The sequence below is a fragment of the Rhodamnia argentea genome, chromosome 5 (assembly GCF_020921035.1).
Source record: "Rhodamnia argentea isolate NSW1041297 chromosome 5, ASM2092103v1, whole genome shotgun sequence".
NCBI classification, from domain to species: Eukaryota; Viridiplantae; Streptophyta; class Magnoliopsida; order Myrtales; family Myrtaceae; genus Rhodamnia; species Rhodamnia argentea.
This window is the reverse complement of record NC_063154.1, coordinates 13,930,106-13,952,621: the sequence shown is the minus strand read 5'-3', so window position 1 is coordinate 13,952,621 and position 22,516 is coordinate 13,930,106. Positions and strand designations below refer to the sequence as shown.

The 22,516-nt window shown below is 39.0% G+C and overlaps 1 protein-coding gene across 1 annotated transcript in view; it reads right to left on the bottom strand.

The window, feature by feature from the left end:
- LOC115733421 overlaps positions 1-15,766 on the bottom strand; it is a 52,154-nt gene extending 36,388 nt beyond the window's left edge. Inside the window, exons 1-5 of the mRNA XM_048278984.1 lie at positions 15,712-15,766; positions 15,563-15,654; positions 15,339-15,444; positions 15,044-15,181; positions 7,836-7,917 (exon numbers count right to left, since the gene is read on the bottom strand). Of these exons, the coding sequence (XP_048134941.1) occupies positions 7,836-7,917; positions 15,044-15,181; positions 15,339-15,444; positions 15,563-15,631 (395 nt within the window). The 5' untranslated portion in view covers positions 15,632-15,654; positions 15,712-15,766. The remainder of the gene's footprint in view (positions 1-7,835; positions 7,918-15,043; positions 15,182-15,338; positions 15,445-15,562; positions 15,655-15,711) is intronic.
- Between the last annotated feature and the right edge of the window lie 6,750 nt (positions 15,767-22,516).

The window sequence follows — 22,516 nt, the reverse complement described above, 5'->3', positions numbered from 1 at the left end:
ACATCAATCTTGATTGAATGATATAGTATTTTGGGAGACTTGATGACCGTTGGTGTTGAATATGAACTCCTCAATTCAGTCGCCCATACAACTCAATCTTTGGTTTCCATAAGTGCGATCCTTCAAATATGGAAGCTGTGTTGTCTCTTAGAGGGTAATTTCCAATCGAAGATATTATACTATCTGTCGTAGAATTATCTCATAAATTGAAGATTACAAACTTCCATAAGAGAAATTCTTAGCCATATTGAAATTCTTCATACATGGATCTTTTTATAAAATCTGGATTTGATAAATCGCTGGTCTTGCATAGCCTTTAGAACCAGAGGCGATCTCTAGAGTTTGAACACTAAATTTAAACTCATTAAAGTCCTTCTTGATGCTCGCATATTGTTGCGACTCTGTCGAAATTTTTAGGGTTTTCAAAGGGGTTAATGGGTCGTCGTAGTTCAACTCATGATGGATGTATTTCGGATGTAGGCCCCTCCCAAGGCCCATTACTCAAGTCACGATAGCGAGGTCATTTTTATGAAAACAAGGGTCAATCCCTTTCGCAGTGCGAGATCGAACCCATGGTTGTGAGTGACATGTGCGTATTGTGCATGTCAACGGAGTTGCGACCAATCATTTTTTTGAAGATATGATTGGAAACCCTATCGAGCGGTCGGAAGAGTTTGTTCGACCCTATAAAAATCAAAGAAATGGATTCGGGGACTTAGTTACGTTGAGATTGTCATCGACGCCTTTTTGGTACCTAAGTTTAGTGAATTTCTAACCTAAGATTTACATGCTAATGCATCGAAAGGTAAGGTAGGTTCTAATGATGTAAAGGGTGTCATACAAATAAGAATCATCTATGCTATCAATCAGATTCAATAATAGAAAGTGCGCATATCAAGAAATCAATAACATGCAGATAAAATGCGTCAAATCATCAATCAATTGGCCACATATTATGCCTAGTAGAGCCCCGAAGGCTTAAAATGGTCTATTTAATTTCGGAGGTGTTCTAGAAAAATTTCGGACGAAGTGTCCGGATGGGTAAAACGGTCATTTGGGAAGGCCCGGGAATAGAAAATCGAAAAAATTGGGTCAAGCCAGTTGAACGTGGCTATTTTCCATTTTTCGTGATTTTTATGAATTTTTCTGAATTTGTTCTATTTTTCTAATTTTTTTTATGAATTTTTATTGATTTTTTTTATTTTTTATGAAATTTTTAATATTTTTTGGACCGGGTTGATCCGACCCACGAATACGGGATATCCGACCTAGATCCTATTGATCCCATGTTGGCCTAAACGGTGCCGTTTTTGGATTTTTTTTTTATTTCTTTTCTAATTTTTCTGATTTTTTTTTAGAATTTATGAGGATTTTTTTTTTCTATTTACTAATCCTACAGTTCAAGTTTGCCCACATGGCTGAACCACCATCCATGGATCCGATTACTAAAACCTATGGCCCAGATTAAATGGAGACTATCATCTTCTTCGTAAGATCCGATTACTAGAATCAATGGTCGAGATCAAACAAGAAGACTAACTCTCGACCGTTTGATCCGCATACTAGATCCTACAACCACGATCACACGGCAAGACTAATTTTCGACCGTTCAATCCAATATATATTTTTAATTATGAGAATGGTTTTATAAAATGAAAAATGATTTTTATTTTTGAAAAATTTTTAGATCGCGACATGTGGGCTAATACCAATTGTCTAATCTAGGTTTTATTTTTATTAACGAAAATTATTTTTAGATATTGTACCTGGTTGACATGATCGCCACGTGTCAAGCTACGTGGCGCCATGTCGGCGCCACCTCAGCCATTGACCGAGTCAATCTTGGTTGATTGGACATCATATTCTTCGCAAAGACGACGAACGGATGGCCGAGAGATTCCCGGCACCGATCGATAGCTAAACCTGGACTAAATTGACTGAAACTGGGCACAATCAACTCGTCTCACTCTCGAAAACAACATATCCAAAATCTAGACCTATTCATTGACTAGAGCACGAGTAATCAAACTCGAACCAATACGACTATGGCAATTCTATTCTAGCAAACTAGAGTATATCTATGCGATTCATTCACAGGATAGCATCACAATGAGTTTAGAAGAATTACTCGAAGCTTTGATCGAGCTCTAGTTTGCCAGATTTTGCTGGCCAAGTTGTGATAATTCTAGTTATGGAGGAAGTCTCGGCTCGGGGTTTTCATACGACATCAATGCAAAAATGAGATGCGATCATGCTTAGACGAGCTTGAGGAGTAAATGCCTCAACTAATTTCACAAATCATGGTCAGAGATGAGCTCCGCCATGTGAGCACAGTGAGAAGCTCGAGAGCGAGACTTATTGTTTTAGGGAGAGTTCAGCTGCCAAATTGGTAATGATCGCTTCCTCGGAGTTTGAGCAAGCTTCCAGAAGTGGTCTAGGGTCTCGATTTGCTTTGGATTGTCGGGGCTGAATATGAGAAGCTTTGGCCTGGAGCTTTGTCAATGGTGGTACAGAGAGTTTCTCTCTCACTTTCTCTCTCTATTTTGTTGTCATCTACGAGCAGAATGAACCTCCTCCTATCCAAAAAACACGTGAATTGATACTTATCCAATTCAAACAAGTTTGCGCGTGGATAGGGGGTATCGTCAACTCGGTTCGCACATGGGTTTGTGTCCAAACGGTGCCGGGAAGGTTGAGGATTCTGTCCAACTCCATTAGAGCCTCTGGCGTGCATAAATTGACGCCCAACTTGATCGGTTAGTGCTTGGGTGACTTTTGTACCTCCACAACATCGACCGAGTTGCCCAGCCCTGCTCCAGTGGCCCCAGGCGGCAAGGGTGGTCCTAATCAAAGCAGAAGAGAGTGGTGAATAAAACACCTCCCATTTCCCCTCCAATTGTTAATGAAGTGATCCTCAATTTTGTGATCAAAATTTGAGTTGCAAATGTTTGAAATGGCGGGGGAATGGCAGGGGAAGGAGGAGGTGCTCGCTCGGGCTGCCGATTCAGATTTGGGTTGAGGTGGCGGACTCGATAGACCAAAAATCCTTAAATTGACCCTCTCAACTTTAGAATTTATCAAATTAAACCACAAAATTGAACTTAGGGGTGTGGATTTCATTAGAAAATATGATTTTTGTGGAAAATATGCTATGAATTATGCAAAAGCCCCAAATTCTCGATTTGACCCAAGAATGAAAATTGATTAATTCAAACCATAAATGGCCAAATCGATTCAAGCCACCCACATCAATTGATTCTGGAGGTTGAAAACTAGGGTTAGTGGTCCTGCTTTAGTATGTTGATCACTAAATTTTCTTTAATTCCAATTTAGGTGAAACCCATGGACTAAACTGAAAAATATTTGTGCATTTAAGTCCTTTTAGTCCAAATTGTGCAATTATTTAAACTTTTGGGCCAAAATGAAATGCAAGGTATTAAAAGACAAATGTCATTACTCTAAAAAGTAGAAAAGTTTGGCTAAAATGATTTAAAATGTAATTTCTAGGCCAATTCAGGACTATGGTCAATGAAGAGACATATAGTTCCAAATTAAATTTTGCAAACTTTAAGATGCCAAATGAAAAGGGAATTAAAAGAACAACATAAACTATTTTTGTGAATTTTTGCGGCCTCAAATGCTATTTTTCCCAATTTTTCAAGTATTTTTCTATTTTCAAAAAATATCAAAAGATGCAAAAAATATATAAAAAAAAATTGTTCAAAATGGTTCCTTAGGCTTGGCCAAGGTTCTGAAAGTTGATTTTGTATTTTTTTTTTTCACTTTTTATGGATTTTCTAATAATTTTCTAAAAATAAACTGATTAAAAATCAAGTGTCAACACAAATAATTCTTATTCAAAGGTTTAATTGAATCTAAATAAGTGATACTACACAAAACCTAGATAAAATAATTCAACTCCTTCAGAAGCAAATATTCGATAATCTTGTCTTGAGTCTTAACACCAATTAAGATCAATATAAGCTTCTTCATTCATGTGCATCAACTAAGATAAAATACTGAAAGTAATTGCCAAATTTAGTAAGAATAATGATAGTTTTGTCAACATCAAAATTTTTTAAAGAAGGTTTTCTCAATAGGCTCCTACATGATTCGAGAAATCTGTTTGATCGGATGCAAGATCATAACATGAGGTCTTCGACAGCTATAATCATAGGATACGTGCAATCTGAAGAATGAGGAAGCTATCAGACTCTTTTGTGGCCAAGGTGGTCAAGCATGGCATCGGAGGCCAAGGTGAAGTTGCTACCCAAGGATTGTTCAAGCATTATTTTTGTAAGAACACAATTTATTCATAGCAACTACTAGATGAAAGTGGAGAGCGAATATGTGGCATGCTGCATTTTTTATGTTCGATAAAGACACTTGGGATATAAAGTTAAAGCATTATTTATTTTGGAATTTTGGATTGCATTTTACTTGTTAATTTTGTGAAATGCAAAAAAGTGTAGGACAATTTTCCACGACAGATGTCGCCTTGAAGTCCGATGCACTAGAATTGTATTGATAGATGTTGATGTCTATAGTGATGGTGTAGGATGACGTTAATTAATTTAACGTCACAATAATTGTAGAAAATGGCTAAGATGTTCCGAATTACTTATTTGGCCATTTTCAAGTTTAAATTTACTAAACTAAGATTTTCTTAGCCTTTGATATTGTTCACAATTTTAGTGGGTTTCAAGTATTTTTTGGACTTGTCAGTATTTAGAGTGGACACCGATTTTCTTATTCACATATTAATTTTTTTGAAATACCTTGGTGACTTGACAAGAAAATTACTTTGGGATGAGCCTTTGGGCTTCCTTTAATTGATAGGTTTCACACATTATATTATCGATTTTAAACGAAGTTAATTAATGCTAATGATTGTTTATTCACTACTTGGAGGAAGGAGGTGAGTTTTTGTCTCTCAAAATTATACCCTTCAACTATTTTACATGTAAGCCCCATGTCTTTTATAACTCGAAGCGCTTACATATTCTTTACAACTAAGACTAAATCATGACCACCTCTAATATGAGTCATCCACTCTTATGTCTTGAATTCATTTCACTTGGCCATGTATTGGATGGAGCTTTGTAAATATGCCACATATTACCTCTAATTTGCATGCAACCTTACACCTGCCATAACTTTTTTTCACATCTTCAAACTTCAAAGAAACTTCCATCTCCTATTCTCACTTTGCAATCCTTGAATAGCAAAGCCAAGGTTCTATCATCCAAGAGTTACAAGGTGATTTGGTGGATTCTATTCTCTTTTCTTAAAGAAGTTTTGTTACGGGGGTGAGGTTGTTAAATTTGTTCTTGCTTGTTTATCTTTGAAGTTGGTTAAAGCTTTTGGTTTTTCAAGTTTTGTTCGAGATAAGTGAAAAGCCTAAAGGCTAAGTTGGGTTAATCTACTTAGTACTCTTGACTTTTTTTTTCATTTTTGGTTAGATGGTACTCTTGACTTGGTTGGTTGGTGTTTGTTAATTTTAGCTTTAGTTGAGTTTGAAGGTAAGAGTGAGTAAGCCATAGTGGGGTGTTGAAACGTGGTGATAATCCAACTTGTGTGGATGAGTTCTTATATGTTAAGATGTCTTTGGTTTCTTTCATGAGGTGTGGTAGCATATTGTATGTTAAAATGACAAAATTGGACGTGAAAGTATTATTTTCGTAACTGACTCTTACCACGTATTCTCGAGTATTGATGATATTCACTTGTTATCACCTTCTGATCATATTCACATGTTAACTATACTTATTGTTGATATCCACATGCCGGTTAAGAATATATGTTGGTTTTTACTCAGTTACTTGACTAAAGCATTTCATTACATTCTTGACTACTTAATAAGGAAGAAGAAATCTATCTATCTAAATTGCATGTAATTATTTATTTACCATAGATTGCAAGAGAATAATATGTTTCCATCGCCCATAAATTAATGATGACCTCCTCACCTGATACACATTATAATTTCTTTGTGTTTCCGGGCCAACACTCTGATCTGGCATACATTTCTTGGAGCCTGCCAAGTTCATGATTTTTTTGGCTGGAACCGGACGGTTCTGCTGCTTATATTTTGCTAGCATATGCTATGGGAAATGTAGCTCACAAGATCTATCATGAACTGGACCGATTGGCTAGTGGAATAAAGAAACTGGATTATGTTCCGACTACTGAATTTGTTCTTCTTCATGGTGTGGAGGAGGCAAAAAAGGAATAATATTTTCTCCAGCATAGCGAAAAAATCACAGTTGTTTTTGGCCTTGGAAGCTCCTTCAGTATGTATCAAGTACACGAAATGACAACCGGCGACGATCCTCCTTAAATTATCTCATTTAGTTGGGCTATTTGCAAGCCCAACGATGTAAATATCATGTCCTGAAAGGTTCATGGATTTCTGTCAAAATACCAAGTTGAAGACCTCAAATGGATCTCGCAGAATTTCAGCAATATGAGTCACGGAATCCAAAACACTTTTACGCTTTTCGCCTTTGGGATTGTCCTGGAGCATCATGCCGTTTTCAGGATACTAGATATCCGATTGACAGCAGAAAAGCCTAAACATCATATATTTGTTTGACAACCGCATCTAAGGACATAGAAGAATCAAATTTGCAGATCTTTCACTTCGATCTAAAGGACAACAAGTATCATCTTAAGAAATTCAATCATCCTCCTATCTACTTAACATGTAATGTGCAATTACAAAAGCTCAATCCCTAAATGTGATGAGAATATGGTTGTTGAACCAATGATGGGACACACGATGGTGTCTTACATTCTTCCAAACCAAGCGTGATAGTCCTCACTATCGTCCCCTCGGCGTGATACTGCTTCACTCAGAGATCTGCAGCAGGAGAGTCTTGACCTGATGCCAAATTAGCAAGGTCCTTCTGATCGGAAGCTGCCAAAATACCGTCCATCAGGACTACGAATACATAGAATGCAAAATGGAATGAAATCTCTTCCGAAAGCTAACTTGGGAATGTCTCAAATCTGTAAATGGCAAACTGTCTGTACGTACTAGGAGATGTACAGATTGATACATAGATTAATTTTGTATTACTAGCTTTTGTCACATCTGACGAATACCTTCAGGGTTTGAATCCAAGTGGCTCGAGCTTCCAGCCATTGAAGACGATGGTTGAGCAGGTCCCCTGAAGTTTGCAGTGTGGCTGCCATCGGTGATAAGGTTTGGGACTGGTGAAATCTGCATAAGTGCAGAGTCCAAGGCAGCATTTGTTTTCATTCCTTCTCCTTCCAATGGAGACTGAGCAGGACTATCGCCGGGCACGAGATTCAGATCAAACCCCACCACCACTTCTGATCCAACAGAGCTGACAGGATTCAAATCAGATTGAGCTCTGCTCATTTTTCAGCCACAAGCGCGAGCACTAGTTAGCATCACAACTTGAAGATCAAAGTGTTAACTAGAATGCACACCGTGACTGTCATGTTGTTTCTGCCGACGTGTTTTATCAGTTGAAGCATTTACGATTCATCTAAACATAACAGATTTGACTGAGGCAAATGAAATTATGCCATGCCTCAGGCCATAATCCGATAAAGTCACTTGCAGCCCCGAATGACGCATGTATTTAACTTTCAAAGTTAAATAATTTGCACAAGCAGGTAATTTGAGTTATGAATCGTATATAGTAGGTAAAAGAAGCTTTCATATTGAGATGAATAGTTAAGCTAATCAACAGACTGTTTGATGCAGTTGGAGAAAAGATTCAAAGAATTCGTAGACAATGCACCAAAAAATTTGTCTCGGAAGAGACGAGATCAAGAGACATGGCAAGATTTGAATTTCTTACTCATTCTCATTGTTCGTTATGCTCACTGGAGAGTCAGCCTGTGGAGCTGTCTCTGCCAATTCCGTTGACATTTGTTGCTCTGCTGCAACATGAAAGGAGGGCAAGAACAATTAAACCTCGCAATACGAAATGTTCAAAATTCATAGGCTGGACTTCAAGGTCTGCACTAAACGTCTTCAAGAACCAAACAATCATAAACAAATGGGCGCGCTTAGAAGAGCACTCGACAAGAACCCGGTTTCTACAGTCATCTTGCGAGTACAACTAGCTTTTGCTTTTATGATACCATATGCTATGAAGAACAGAAGCTATGCATTTGAACCGAAGGAATTCTATACTATGACAGCCTTACCAGGCACCAGAGGAATATTCATGGCTCGATGCTGTTGCTCAAGCAATTCGTTGAACCTGTTGATCTGTTTTATCAACACTAGCCTTGTGTAGTAATTTTGGAAAAACTCAGGATTATCTTCTGCCAATTTGTCCCAAGCTGGAATTCGAAGGACAAGTTTAGAAGCTCCGTATCAGAATATAACCCATACAAGAAACGGCGGCCGGTAAACAGGACCGAATCATATGGGATACTAAAATCGGACTAGTTCTCAGCATTACTCATCAGACCAAAAAAGATGATCTCTTACTGAGACGGGTGAGACGAGGGTCGATTCCGAACTGAACTTCCAACGTATGGGCTGTTTCATTACGGTTCCTGTACAGCTGAAGGCACCGCTCTATCATATCTTTGGCCTTTGGAAAAAGATCAGAGCAATGCAATTAGAGACCCTTTTGATTCGAAGAAACTCGGCGATCTTAATGCAATGCGATGTCAGAGATTGATTCGAAATATAAGAAAACTTGTGCCTCACCCTGTCAATCTCTTTGTGAACATCGTTGTCTTCCGTCGACCGAGCGTTTTGATCTGGGGCCGCCATGATTCTACTGTGAAAACCACTTTCTGAAATCGAATAGAACAAAGAACTTTTGCAGCAAAAATGTGGGACGGAGAGAGAAGACCTGGAGAAGGCGAAGTGACTAGTGACTGAGAGTAACCGAAAGTTTATTTTCGTTCGCGGAGTTCGAAGATGGACTTGCATTTTGCTCAACTGTCACCGCCTCCTTTTAACGACGCCAACCGTTTTTGCCCATTGCTCCCCGAAATTTGAAGTATTTCAGTTCAACCCTGAGCTTTCAAAACTTTTCAGTTCTACCCCAGCAACAGTTCTGCCCGGCAGTCTTATATCGGGAAACAGATTAGATAGGTGACAACTCCTACATTAGGAATAAGAGGAATAAGAATGGTGGAATGTTTTATATTGACAAATGTATTTGTTGAAAGAATTATTTAATATTAAGCAATGTTATCAACGAACAGCTTGAACTTTTTGAATAGCCGATCCAATAATAATCTCACAAAATTTCATATTTATATGGCTGAAGTCCATAAATTTGATGAACAAGATTAGATCAATGCTTATGGTGGTGTTTGTTAGTAATTAATGATCGATGGATACGGATGTTCATGGCAGATTCGGAAAAGCTTCTAATGATCGATAATGTTGGCCAATGTGGACAAGAGGCCCTCCGTGTTTATTCTCCATTTTCTAGTGGGGATGGGAACCTTTACTTGACACTTTTCATTTGTTATGTTTACTTTCAGCATAACGCCACCCCAAGTGTCAATATTTGTGTACAACGCTAATTTTGATGCCAATATTTTTTTTTTGATCACTTAATTGCCAAATCGGAAAAAAAAAAAGAACGATTACTTTAGTGCCAACGGCGAGAAATTCCGGCGATCTCACCGTATTGGAATATATTTATTAAATCGTGCTTTCTTCTATAAGTTTAAACTTTTAGAGTAATTGGCTGTAGTCCCATAAAATCTTTCATGGTATTAGAGCAGGAGGTCCGAGTTCAAACCTTTCCAAGCCCCTATTTGCCTCCCTAATGAATATTTCCATGTTTAATACTAGGCAAAAAAACCAGACTAAATGTGAGGGGGAGTGCTAAAATATATAAATATTAAACCACGTCTTCTTCTACAAGCTTAAACTTTTAGAACAGTTGGTTGTGGTCCCATAAAATCTTTCACACCGCTTTGACACTTAGATAATCGTTTTTAAAAACAATTTGGCACTTAAGTGAATAAAAAAAAAGAAGAAGATCACTTTAGTGTCAAATCGGAGAAAATTTGAAAAAACAATCATGTTAGTGCCAATGCCAGCGATCTCACCGAAGTTAGCACTTAAATAATCGTTTTTAAAAAAAATTGTCACTTAGGTGATAAAAAAAAATTTGACATCAAAGTGAGCGTCGTACGTAAATATTGGCACTTAAGGTGTCCTTTTACTGTTTACTTTCTTTAACATTGATGGATTTCTTTTCAAATTAAATTTCACAACTTACACCAACCAATGTGGATAAAAAATCCAGGTTTAATTGAAAAGAGTGGTGAAAGCTCTGTGAAGGTAGGTCGAATAAAATGAAAAGGGGGCATGTTTGGGCCCTAGAAAACCATTTCCTTCCAGGTCTATTTTTTATGAAACAAACATTCCTTTGTTTCATTCCAAGCTCATAGGTGAGGGGATATGCATTTTATGCACCTAGAAATAGCTTCAAGTTTTTAATATTACAAATTCCCTTGCAATTTTAATAACCTTAAGAGCATCAACAATGTAAAAGAATGATTTGTGTCGGTTATATTGATGGTTAATTATCATAATTTTATTGGGCAAAAAGGCACTATATGTGTCAAAATTTCTGTATGGCGATCACTTTAATACCAATACTTTTTGCCGACTCACTTGAGTGCCAAACCGGAGATAAAACGATCACTTAAGTGCTAAATCGGAGAAATTATGATCAAACTAATTACGTGGCATTTATAACTAATCTTTCAATCAGATGTGGCAATTTTTTTAAAATTTTAGTCCACATGGACTTCTAAACTAAAAATAAGCTAAAAATTTTAAAAAAATTTTAAAAATTTTAAAAAAAATCTAAAAATTTGAGGGACGAAGGGGGGGTGTGGAGGGGGGTGCTTGCACACAGTGAGGGTCCCCAGACTAGGCTGATGACCCTCACTAGCCATCCCCTAATCTCGGTGGCCATTATCGGCGATGATGGGGCGGCGGTGGCAAAGGTTATGCAAGCCCTCATCGATTGTAGGCCCTTTCTCTTTTCTTTTTTTTGAAAAAATTAAAAAATATATTTTTAAAATTTTAGCTTAATTTTAGCTTATCCTTAAATTTTTTCTAATTAATATAATTAATTTTACATTTTTATTTTTGGATATTTGTCTTTTGAACTTTTAGTTTTTTGCCATGTCGGCTTCAGATATTAATAAAAAAATATCACGTCAAATTTTCAACCAAGCATATTGGAGTTGGCACTTAAGTGATAGTTTTTTTAAAAAAGTTGGCACTTGAGCGATCCAAAAAAAAGTTTTGACAGTAAAGTGAGTGATATACACAAATTTTGACATTTTTGGCATCTTTTTGCAAATTTGCTTAGTCAAAAATTCGATGTGACATTTTTTATTGATGTCCAAAGTCGAGTGGCTCACTAGAAGTCCAATCAACAATTAAAAAAAAAAAGCTAAATGTTGAAGAAACTTAATAAAAAATAAAAAAATCCAAACTTAATTATATTAAAAAAATAAAAAAAGCCAAAAATTCTAAAAAAAAGGAAATGCACACTAGTGGTGCTAAAACTTGTTACGAAAATCCAATTGAGTACTAAAATTTACAAAAAGTGCATTCAAGTTCTAAAACTTGTCAAATTGATGCAATCAATTCCTTCCTTTAACTTTGTCAATTTGGACTAACGAAAAATACTCATTTTTTAAATATTTTCTCCCTCCTCCACGATAGTGACATGGCTAAGACAACATCATTTTTGTTCAAATTTCATTTTTTAATACAAATTGTATTTAAGAGAAGTTTAAAAATAGGCTAAAAAAAGATTGCGATGATCTCCAGGCCTTCACCTGCGTCCACAAGGGCAGCTAACCATTGTCGGCGATGGTAGGGCAGCTCACCGCCCGGTGGTTTCCACCGATAACTCTTTTTTTCCGTAATTTCTAAACTTGTTTTTAAATGAAATTTGTATTTCAAAAAGATTAGTTTTTAGCTCTCTTTTTTTTGTTTAGAAGTGCACGTGGACAGAATTTTTCTTTAAAAAATACCATGTCATATAGAAATTTAATTGTAAATGTCACGTATTAATTTTGGCTCGAGTCACTTGTTGGAACTTTGAACTCTAAGTTCCATAAGAAGTGAATGAGAGTGAAGGATGGAGAGTTCTGCGTAAGAAAAATAGAAGTGGAGAGATGAGTTTAAATATTGGAAACTCACAAATGGGTTTGGGCTCCAAGGGGCACCCCACTTTTGTGAAAGGAAGAGAACCTACGCTAAGCTAGGTCGACCCGAACAGGCCGCCGGCCGACTCGGTTCGGTTCGGGCCGGGCTTGCATGTTCCATTAATTTTTTTATTTATTTTGTTTGAACGAACATGGTTGTTCGAAAGGAGGTGTTTCGGTTCGTAATCCTTCATAGACGAAACCATACGGTTTCGTCACTTTTGTAACTCTTCGTTCATTTGAAAGAGAACTGTTCGGATTAGTGACTCTTCGTTCCTAACCTCTTCTTTCGTGACTCTTCGCATCATTGTTTATAAATAAAGCATTGACCGTCGCATTAGAGACTACTGTCATTTTTATTTCATTATTCATCATTTGTGCGATTATTTTACCAAGTGCGTTCGAAGGTTTACTCTGAAGAAGTACCGTTTTAGAGGAAAGACGATCCGTTCTATCCCGAGAGGCAATTGTCCAAGACCCTCGGGTACCGACCGAGGGGACAAATTTGTCTTAAGGACACAACGTCATTTTGTTGGGGCTCGGATCATTCCTCTATATTTAGACTACTCATTGCGTTTGGTTTTAGGTTTGTCCATCAACGTTATTATACATATACGAACATTTATAGGCCACTACATCACTTGCCTGGAGCACTTAAGTGATTTTTTTTTCCAATGTGGCACCTAAATAATCTGGGAAAAATACACTAAAGTGCTCGTCATATACAATTTTTAGCACTTACACTGTTATTCTCCTATAAATCTATCAAAAATATATATACTTGACTCATATACTCAATGACACCAAAATTAATATACCAAGCTAATATTGAATCACTAACAAAAGAAGAAAGATAAGAAAGAGAAAAAACTCGCCGCTGACATGCATGTCCTCTTTCTCTTTCTGTATCTATCTTTCTCAATCACTAGTTTGGAGGAGCAATATTTGCTCCGACAAATTCTGGTGGATACCAATTTCAGCATAGCAATGAATTACGAAATGTGCAAAATGAAGCCCGACTCCGTGATTCTCAGCTCGCTCAACTGTCTCTACTAATGCAAAGGGTCATGAAAAGTGACTTGGTTTCATGGAGGTCCACAAACTCTTGCTATGCTAATAATCACATGGAGTTTGAAGCGGTTGATACTTGCGTTCATGTGCTCGAAGATGGTTTTTCCTACGGATTATTTTTTCCCTTTGTTTATTTGGGCTTCTTCAGATCCGGAGAATGCATCAATTGGGGATGCAGTTCTCTGGTTTATCATTAAAAGTGGCTATCTGATTCTTATGTGTGCTTTTGGGCGTGGATTGATTGACCTGTTTGCAAAGGGTGGTGCTGATTTGGTTTCAGCTCGTAAGGTGTTTGAGAAAATGCACGAAAGGAATGTAGTTGACTTGATGGTGGCAGGATGTACTCAGTTAGGTTGTCTAAAGAAAGCTGTTGATTCGTTTTTGGATATGCTGGTGAGTGTGCCTGTGCCAGAAAGATTTAACCCAGAATCGAACGCCATGCATGCATGGACTTATTGGGCAAACCTGGATCCCTTACCAGTTTACAAATTCAACGTGTATTACGGCTGATACACTGATCTGGCATACATTTCTTGGAGCTTGCCAAGTTCATGGTAATGCTGCACTTGCAAAAACATGCTAGAGCAGTGATTTTTTGGCAGGAACCGGACGATTCGGCTGCTTAGATTTTTCTAGCAAATATGTATGCCTTAGCAGGTCTATGGGAAGATGCAGCCAGCCATCAGAAAGAAAATGAGACTGAAAAATCTTAGAAAAGAAGCCAGTTGTTGCTGGATTCAAGTGAAAATTATAGTTCACAAGGTCTATGTGGGCAGCACTTCACACCAAAAGGCACAGGAGATTTATCACTAACTGGACCAACTGGCTAGTCAAATAAAGAAACTGGATTATGTTCCAACTACTGAATTTGTTCTTCATGACGTGGAGGCACGAAAGGAACAATATTTGCTCCAGCATAGTGAAGAAATCGCCGTTGTTTTTGGCCTTGTGAACGATGAGACATGAGATGGTGTCTTACATTGCGTCCCCTCTCTGCATGAGTTTCCCTACAACCCGCCGGACAGTGACACTGATAAGGGACAACCACAAGCGTGAGCACGAATCAGCATCCAAACTTGAAGATCAAAGTCTTTGGCAAGAATGTGCACCGTGACCATCATGTTGTTTCTGCCAATGTGTTTTAACAGTGGTAGCATTTATGATCATCTAAACATACGTTTCCTATCAAAAGAATGTTTATGCCACACTTCATGCCATAAGCTGACATAGCCACTTGCACTCCCGAACAATTCATGCGCAGATGACAGAATTTGCAAAGTTGAATAATGTGCACAAGCAGGTAATTTGAGTTAAGAATCCTATAAATTAGGTAAAAGGCTTTCAGATTGAGACGAATTTTAAGCTAATCACCCGACTGTTCGATGCAGCAGAGACAAAAGCTAAAATTAATTGTAGAAGATGTACCAAAAAATTGTCTCGGAGAGAAGAAATACACAAACATCGCAAAAATTGAGTTTCTTACTCATTCTCATTGTTCGTTATGCTCACTGGAGAATCAACCTGTGGAGCTGCCTCTGCCAATTCCATTGACATTTGTTGCTCCGCTGCACCATGAAAGGACGGCAAAGAACAATTGTAACCTCGTATAACCAAGTGTTCAAAGGGTGACAAAGACCCGTCTAATCTTGAGAGCGCAACTGTCTTTTGCATTTTTCTCCTGTTCGGGAAGTTGACCAGAGTATACATGATACCATATGCTATGAAAGATACAAGCTATGCGTTTGAGCCGACAAAGTTTATACTATGAGAGCCTTACCAGGCACCAGAGGAAAATCCATGGCTCGAGGCGGTTGGTCGAGCAATTCATTGATCTTGACGATCAGTCGTTTCAACGCTAGCCTTGTGTAGTAATTCTGGAAAAACTCCTGATTGTCTTCTTCCAATCTGTCCCAAACTGGAAATCGAAGGACAAGTTCAGAAGCTTTGTATCAAAATATAGCCCATACAAGAACCGCTAGGTAAGCAGGACCGAATCATTCAGAATACTCAAACGGACTAGTTCTTAGCATTACTCATTGATTAGACTAAAAAAGGTGAGGATGATCTCTCACCGATACGTGTTAGGTGGGGGTTGATCCTGAATTGAACTTCTAACTTGCGGGCTGTTTCGTCGCGGTCCATGTACTGATCAATGCACTTCTGTATCAAATGGTGGGCCTACGGAAAAAGAACAAGCATCACGATTAGAGACCCTTGTGATTTGAAGAAACTCGGCGATCTTGATGCGATGCAGTGTGAGAAATCAATTCGAAACACAATAAAACGGGTGCCTCACTCTGTCAACTTGCTTCTCAGGATATGTTCTGCCTTCCGTCGACCGAGCGTTTGGATCCGGGGCTGCCATGATTCTAGTGTGCAAACCACTTTCTGCGATCAAATAGAACAAAGAGCTTGCAGCAAAAATGTGGGACGGACAGAGAAGACCTGGAGAAGACGAAGTGACTAATGACTGAGAGCAACAGAAAGTTGATCTCCGTTTGCGGAGTTTGAGGATGGACTTGCATTTTGCTCAACTGTCACCGCCTCTTTTCAACGACGCCAACCGCCATTTTTCCCATTGGTCCCTGAACTTTGAAGTATTTCAGTTCAACCCCTGAGCTTTCGAAACTTTTCAAGTTTGTTTTGTCTGACTATGTTGGAAAAGAGGTCCACCCTGTTAATTCTCCATTTTCTCGTCGGGAAGCGACTTTTCAAGGTGTTATGTCTACTTATTTAACGTTGATGGATGTTTTTTCACATTAATTTTCACAAATTTCGCCAACTAGTGTGGACAAAAAGTTCAAATTAAATTGAAAAGATTTTGAATTCTCAACGAAACAAAACTTTTAAATTCTAAATATGGACTTTCTAAACATAACAATTGCGTATCCCCTTTTAATGTGTTGGTGAAAAGAGTACCAAGCTTTGACAAACTATAAGTCACTCGCATATAAAGGTGATTAATGGAGTAGATCTGTCAAATAGGGGAGTCGGGTTGGATTTAAGTCGGGTCATAAATGGTCCGATCCAAATTAACTCATTAACCAGTTTAAGACCCATTTATGCATAGTGCAAATTTATCAACCCATACCCGACTCCACCCATGCCCAACCTATACCCGACTCGACTCATACTTCCCTATCTAATCATTGTGGACATTTTTTTTATATTTTATAATTTTAAAAAATCTAAATTTTCTTATTTTTATTTCTTCTACAAATATGATCATTATATTTTTTTGTATCTTTATCTGATTTTTTTCCTTTGAACAAATCTTATTTTTTTTCTTTTTTTCTTCTACAAGAGAAAAGGAAAAATAAAAGCTTGTCATCATTAAGGCCTAAGAATTATAGGATTCCTAGGCTAGCTAGTTGGACAAGTTGAGGAAAAGACACGTGGCATCTAGAATCTTCTCTCCCATCAATTATTGGACAAATAAAATAAAAATGTATAATTTTGACTTGGGAAACAAGAAAAGGTAACCAAGGATCATAGTCTAATATAGGCTGGCCATGTGGCAATTTCTAATGGCATCTATAGAATATTCTATGCCAAGGATTTATTTAGAAAAGACAAAAGAAGTTAATATCTTATTAATTATTGGACACAAATGAGAAAAAAAAAATAAAGAATGAAAAATACCCTAGGGAGGCATGAACTTGGGGAGCAAGTTATCTAATAGACATGTAACATAAAGATTATTCTATAAATAAGCTTAGTAAGCAAGTCTAGTACCTAGTCTAATATAGGGTAATCATATGAGAAATTTAATGAATAGAGACATGTGGCAAAAAAAATTAAATAAAGGAGGAAAAATAATCCTCTTAGGCATGTAGGTCTAGGATGCCACATAATCAAGTCTAAGACTATAGCGCTATAGGGTAGCTAGTGGAAACTTGAAGAGCAAGGCATATGAAATAATAACTATTGGATTAATTAAAATATAAAATCAACTAAGCTAGGAGTAAGACAAGTGTCCTAATAGAAGACTCTAGAATGTCAATGTCGCAAAATAACATTAGCTCTTGAAAAGAATGAGAGAGGCCAATAATTGAGATAGAACAAGACAAAATTTGGTTAAAGAGCAAGAAAGAATTAGGTAATGCCACGTGGAAAGCACAAAAAGACAAAGTTGGCTTGAGGAGCAAGTCAAGAGAAAGCTATAAATAGACCCAAGCCTACTTCATTCTCACCCTTTTTCCTCCCCCTCTCATTTGGCCCTCTCTCTCTCTCTCTCTCTCTCTCTCTCTCTCTCTCTCTCTCTCTCTCTCTCTCTCTCTCCTGGCCGCCCCTTGCGCCACCACCAACACCACCATAAATCACCACCATCGTAGGACCACCATAGGTCCTTGGAGCCGCCACGAGCCCGCCGTCGCCTAGGATCGCCGAAACCTCCCCGGATCCGCCGCGCCACTCAAGTACAACCGGCCTCGTCTTTCTTGTTTTCATGTTTTCATCTATCGTAGTAAGTGATATATAATCTTTAGCTAGAGTGTTAAGCTGATGCTATTCTAATGCTTGCACGAAAAGTTATATGATGCATGCTCTCCTTGAACTTGCTACCTTGGGTAGTGAGTTTACATGATACGATATGTTTATATGCCTCATCCGCGAGGATGAGAGGGCCTTGCACAATATGTTATGAAAAGTAGATCCACGCGATATGATATGTTACATGCCTCATCCGCAAGGATGCGATGGTCTTTAAAATGTGCACAATACTATATGAAAAATGGAGATGCTATGCGAATACGATAAGGAACAGGAAACGGTTCACACATGCTTATAGTTGCTTGCATTATGAACTATTTTATTAGCTCACCTCCTATGTTTGGCTTAGATATATGCTTACCGATATTATTGAATCTCACTTTTTATTTTTCAGACTTGTAGGTAATGGCTAATTCTCCATCACTTCAATTTGGTATGGTTTTGTCATTTGAGGTTTCAAGGGTAGATGTAGTTGATGTGGAACTTGAGATAACTTATAGGCGATACTTGACTACCGTATGGGTGAAGGAAGGTTTGCCTAACTATGTTTCTCACAAGTATGTTGCATGGTACCTTATCTTCGATGGTGACCACATAGGACCTTTTTCCGACTCCAATAGTCCACAGGTTTTTTGTGGGTGGCCAATGGCCTCGTGTGGATTGAGCGGCAACATGAAGATGGAGCTCTTGTGTTGGGACAAGGGGTAGTAGAAGATGGATAGCGAGCGACCTTAGGCGACCGATTTGCTTGGAGGATTTTTTGGAGGCCCGTATACAACTTTTTGGGGCATTCCATTGTCACCGAAGTAGTCACCTTAGCCAACGATGCTTATGTGTTGAGAAGCAAAATAGTTTGTATATAAATAGTATAAATAGAACGAAGCACGCTCTTAGGAAATGGATGTCTTTATTGGTTTCTAACCTATTGAGAGATTTAAGTCGATCGCTTCCGTGTGCAACCCGTTGACTAGATTAAAAATAAAAATTGGGGACGTTTATGAGGACGGTGTACCTAGGACACCACATATCCTCCCCCGCAATGTCTTGATTCTACGATCCTTAGCTGGCCTCGGTTAATAAATGACGATATAACGTAGTGCTCTTGGAGGGATTCACGAGGCCGAGAGCCCTACGAGAGCTTACGTCTCCTATCATGGGCAAAAGGGTCGGGTTGGGGACTTCACGATCTATTTGGTATCGTAGCGAGGTTTATAACACCTGGAGTGATAAGGCGCGATGGGAAAACAAGTTAGATGAATAAGACATATATCAATAAGACATATATCATTATATGCATTTGGTTGATGATTGCATTGTTATGGTCAATTGTTTAGTGTTTCTGTTGTCTTGGATAGTATTGATAGTGAATTCATTGATTATAGTTTACTTGAGTAGAATAATATGAGTAGTCATGCAAGACCGACTCGGGATACCCAACCGAATGGGATTCTGTGAGCTTTAGCAATAATAGGTGATTTGATGCAGCAGCAAGCTGCTAATGCCTCAATAAATGCTTCGACGTCTGGAAATGGAATAGGAAATGGAGGACATCGTATACGGGATTTGATAGAACAGTTCTTAAAGTTAAAGCCTCCCAAATTTGCTGGTATAGGAAATCCAAAGAAAGCTCAACGGTGGATAGATGAGCTTGAGAAAATATTCGCATTCTTAGAATGCTCAGAGCATGATCGTGTAGCCTTGGCTGAATATCACCTACGGGGTAACGCTAATTATTGGTGGAAGGCTACAAAAGGAACAATGTTTCCCATGGGTGCTGAAGTAACATGGGGTGCCTTTGTTAAGGCCTTTTATGAGAAATAATTTCTTGAAAAGTGTACGTAATAGGAGGATGATAGAGTTTATGCGGTTGCAATAGGATAATAAGACGATAGACCAATACGAGGTGAAATTTGTTGAGTTGTCTAGTTACGCACCCAAACCGGTAGAGGAACCACTAGTCAAGACCAAACGGTCCCTAAAAGGGTTGCAACCTATCATCCGAGATCAATTAGTACCGTTAAACCTTCGGGATTACAAAGAGCTATATGCAAGGGCTTAGATAATAGAACGGTATGCTATGGAGCATTCATCATCTAAGTCAATTCAGGAGTGTACTCCTCCCCAGACGATGAATCATGATAAAAGGTTTAAGGGTAAAAGACCATTTGTCCCAAATAAAAAAAGGAGAGTGCTAGGTGGTAATCAAACGGAAGTATGTCAACATTGTGGGAGATGGCGGGGTAATGCTCATTGTTGAATGATGACTGGGGCATGTTTTCGATGTGGACAACAAGGCCATCGGATGAGGGATTATTCACAACAACAACCCAACTACGGAATAGACAACAAACTCGGTAGATCGGTCAACAAGGGAATGCGCAACGACCGCCAACACAAGGACAAGTTTATGCGGTCACAAAGAGGAAGCAGAAAATTTTAAGACCGTCGTCATAGGTATGGTTCTTACTAATGGTTGCCTAGCTTATGCATTGTTCGATACCAGAGCTACTCATTCTTTTATAGCTAGGCATTTTGTGAATCTGTTTGGAATAAAAGTTAAGCCATTAGAGGTGCCGTTAAGTGTATCGACACCTCTTAAAAAGGAAATGATATCCACGTTGTTGTGTGAGGCATGTAGAATTGACATAGGTGGATATGAGGAAAGGATAAACCTGGTAGTTTTGGATATCCATGACTTTGATATCATAATAGGAATGAATTGGCTCCGTCAACAACGGGCCAATGTGGATTGTTATCAAAGGATAATTTACCTCAATCCTTCGGGATCATCTGGATATGAGTTTGTTGGAAATGGTGGTGTATGTTCGATACTTATAATTTCGACAGTAGAAGCGGCGAAATTTCTTAGGGATGGATGCCAAGGGTATTTGGCAACCGTAGAAGATACGTCACAAGAAGAACCTAAACTAGAAGACATCTCGATTGTTAAGGAATTTCCCGATATTTTTTCCGAAGGAGTTGCCAGGGCTACCTCCGAAAAGGAAAATTGAATTCATGATTGAACTAGTCCCCGGTATGGAGCCGATTTCCAAAGCTCCTTACCGAATGGCTCAATCGGAGTTAAAGGAGTTAAAGGTGCATACCAAAATTACCCTCCGTCGATTGAGCTAAATGTCCAACCAATCCTAAATTACCTAATGTCCAAATTGCTTGCAATATTAAATCACTAGATGACAAAAGCTTTAATGGGGGAAAAGACACTACTTGTCACTTCCCCCACCTACCCAGCACCTTCACATCACTCATTCTCTCTCTTCTCCTCCCATGTGACATTCTTCTCTCTCTCTTCTCCCCCTCTCTTCTCTTTCCCTCTTCTCTTTCTCTCTCACTCACCCGCCCGCCCGACCTCCCTCCTCTCCTTTTGATTCTTGCGACAAACCCCCTCCATTCGGTTGAAGTAGCCCAATGCCGACTAGCCTCCACTGCAGCTCCGTCTTGCGTTGCCGCTGCCCGCTCGCTGCCCGTCCACCTCCAATCACCGTCGTTGTCGTTGGCCTCGCGGGACATGAGTACCGCGACCTCCTCATCCTCAGCACAACCGCGATTCCACTTCTTGCCGCCACCTTTGCCCGCCGTGCCACCATTGACCCTTTTCACCACCCGACCAACCCCCATCACCGGTGAACCTCCACTGTCGCCGTGCCGCCCAGCTAAGGACCACCGTTATCCAGCCGATCCCAAAGCCAAGCCGAAGGCCCCCAAGATCTAAAGTGGCCGAGAGCTCCACCGAAGGCCCGCCGAGGATCGCCACTACCTTCGCCGTCATCATTTAATTGTCCGAGCTAAATTAATTGTAAGTTAAACCCCTAAACCCCAATTAGGGCGCTAATTGCGCTTAGTGGTAATTAGTTAGTGTAATTAGCCTAATATGGTGTTTAGGTAGCTTAATCGTGGTTGGTTTAGATAGAGACTGGATTTAAGTTAGATGGCCACGATTAATTAGGTTAGTCCGCTTAGTCGGGTCGTTCGTGGCTATTTGGTGATTAGATTGGACTGTTTGATCAGGCGATGGACTACCGTTGTTTAATCGAGAGCGAGCGATAGGGCAGAGCCGAGTGGACGATTGATTGTTGATTGGATTGGATTTTCGATAGTTGATTTTATAAATCTGGATCGGCTTTTATCGTTAGATTATTGGAATACATTTGGCTGGTTATCCCGATTGTTCATTTGTCTGGATGCTTGGTTTTGCGTGTTGAATGCTATGGATGAAATTTGTGGGTGTCAATCCCCGTTGTTAGATGCAAAGTCTAATGGATTTTTGATGCATTCATGCCACTCGTGTGGAATCAAACTACATATTTTAGCATGAAAATAGCCTAGGGTCGAGTCTTTAATCATGTCCGCATGAGTATCCGGCTAAGTGAAAAGATGAAAATTTGACTGGTTGTTGTGGGATGCGCTTGAGTGGCCACGTAATGATTGTTCCCGACATGATCTTGCCGTGTCGACCGGAAGTACACGACTTGTCAAATGCACATCAATCCGTGTCATTGGATTGTTCGGATGCCTGTCGCAGTTTGTGATGGACCAACACTCCTTTTTGGAATGCCTGCTATGTCGTGCCGTGTCGATCAGAATTACACCGACATAATAGTCGCCGTCACCGAAGTAATGGGGCTATATCTGGTCCCGTCAGGAGAGCACCAACTGTCTAGTATGCCGGGTTATATGGCCGTTTCTGTTAATTAATGAACTTTGTGTAGTGTCATGTGCATGCAAATTGATGTAATGCCTT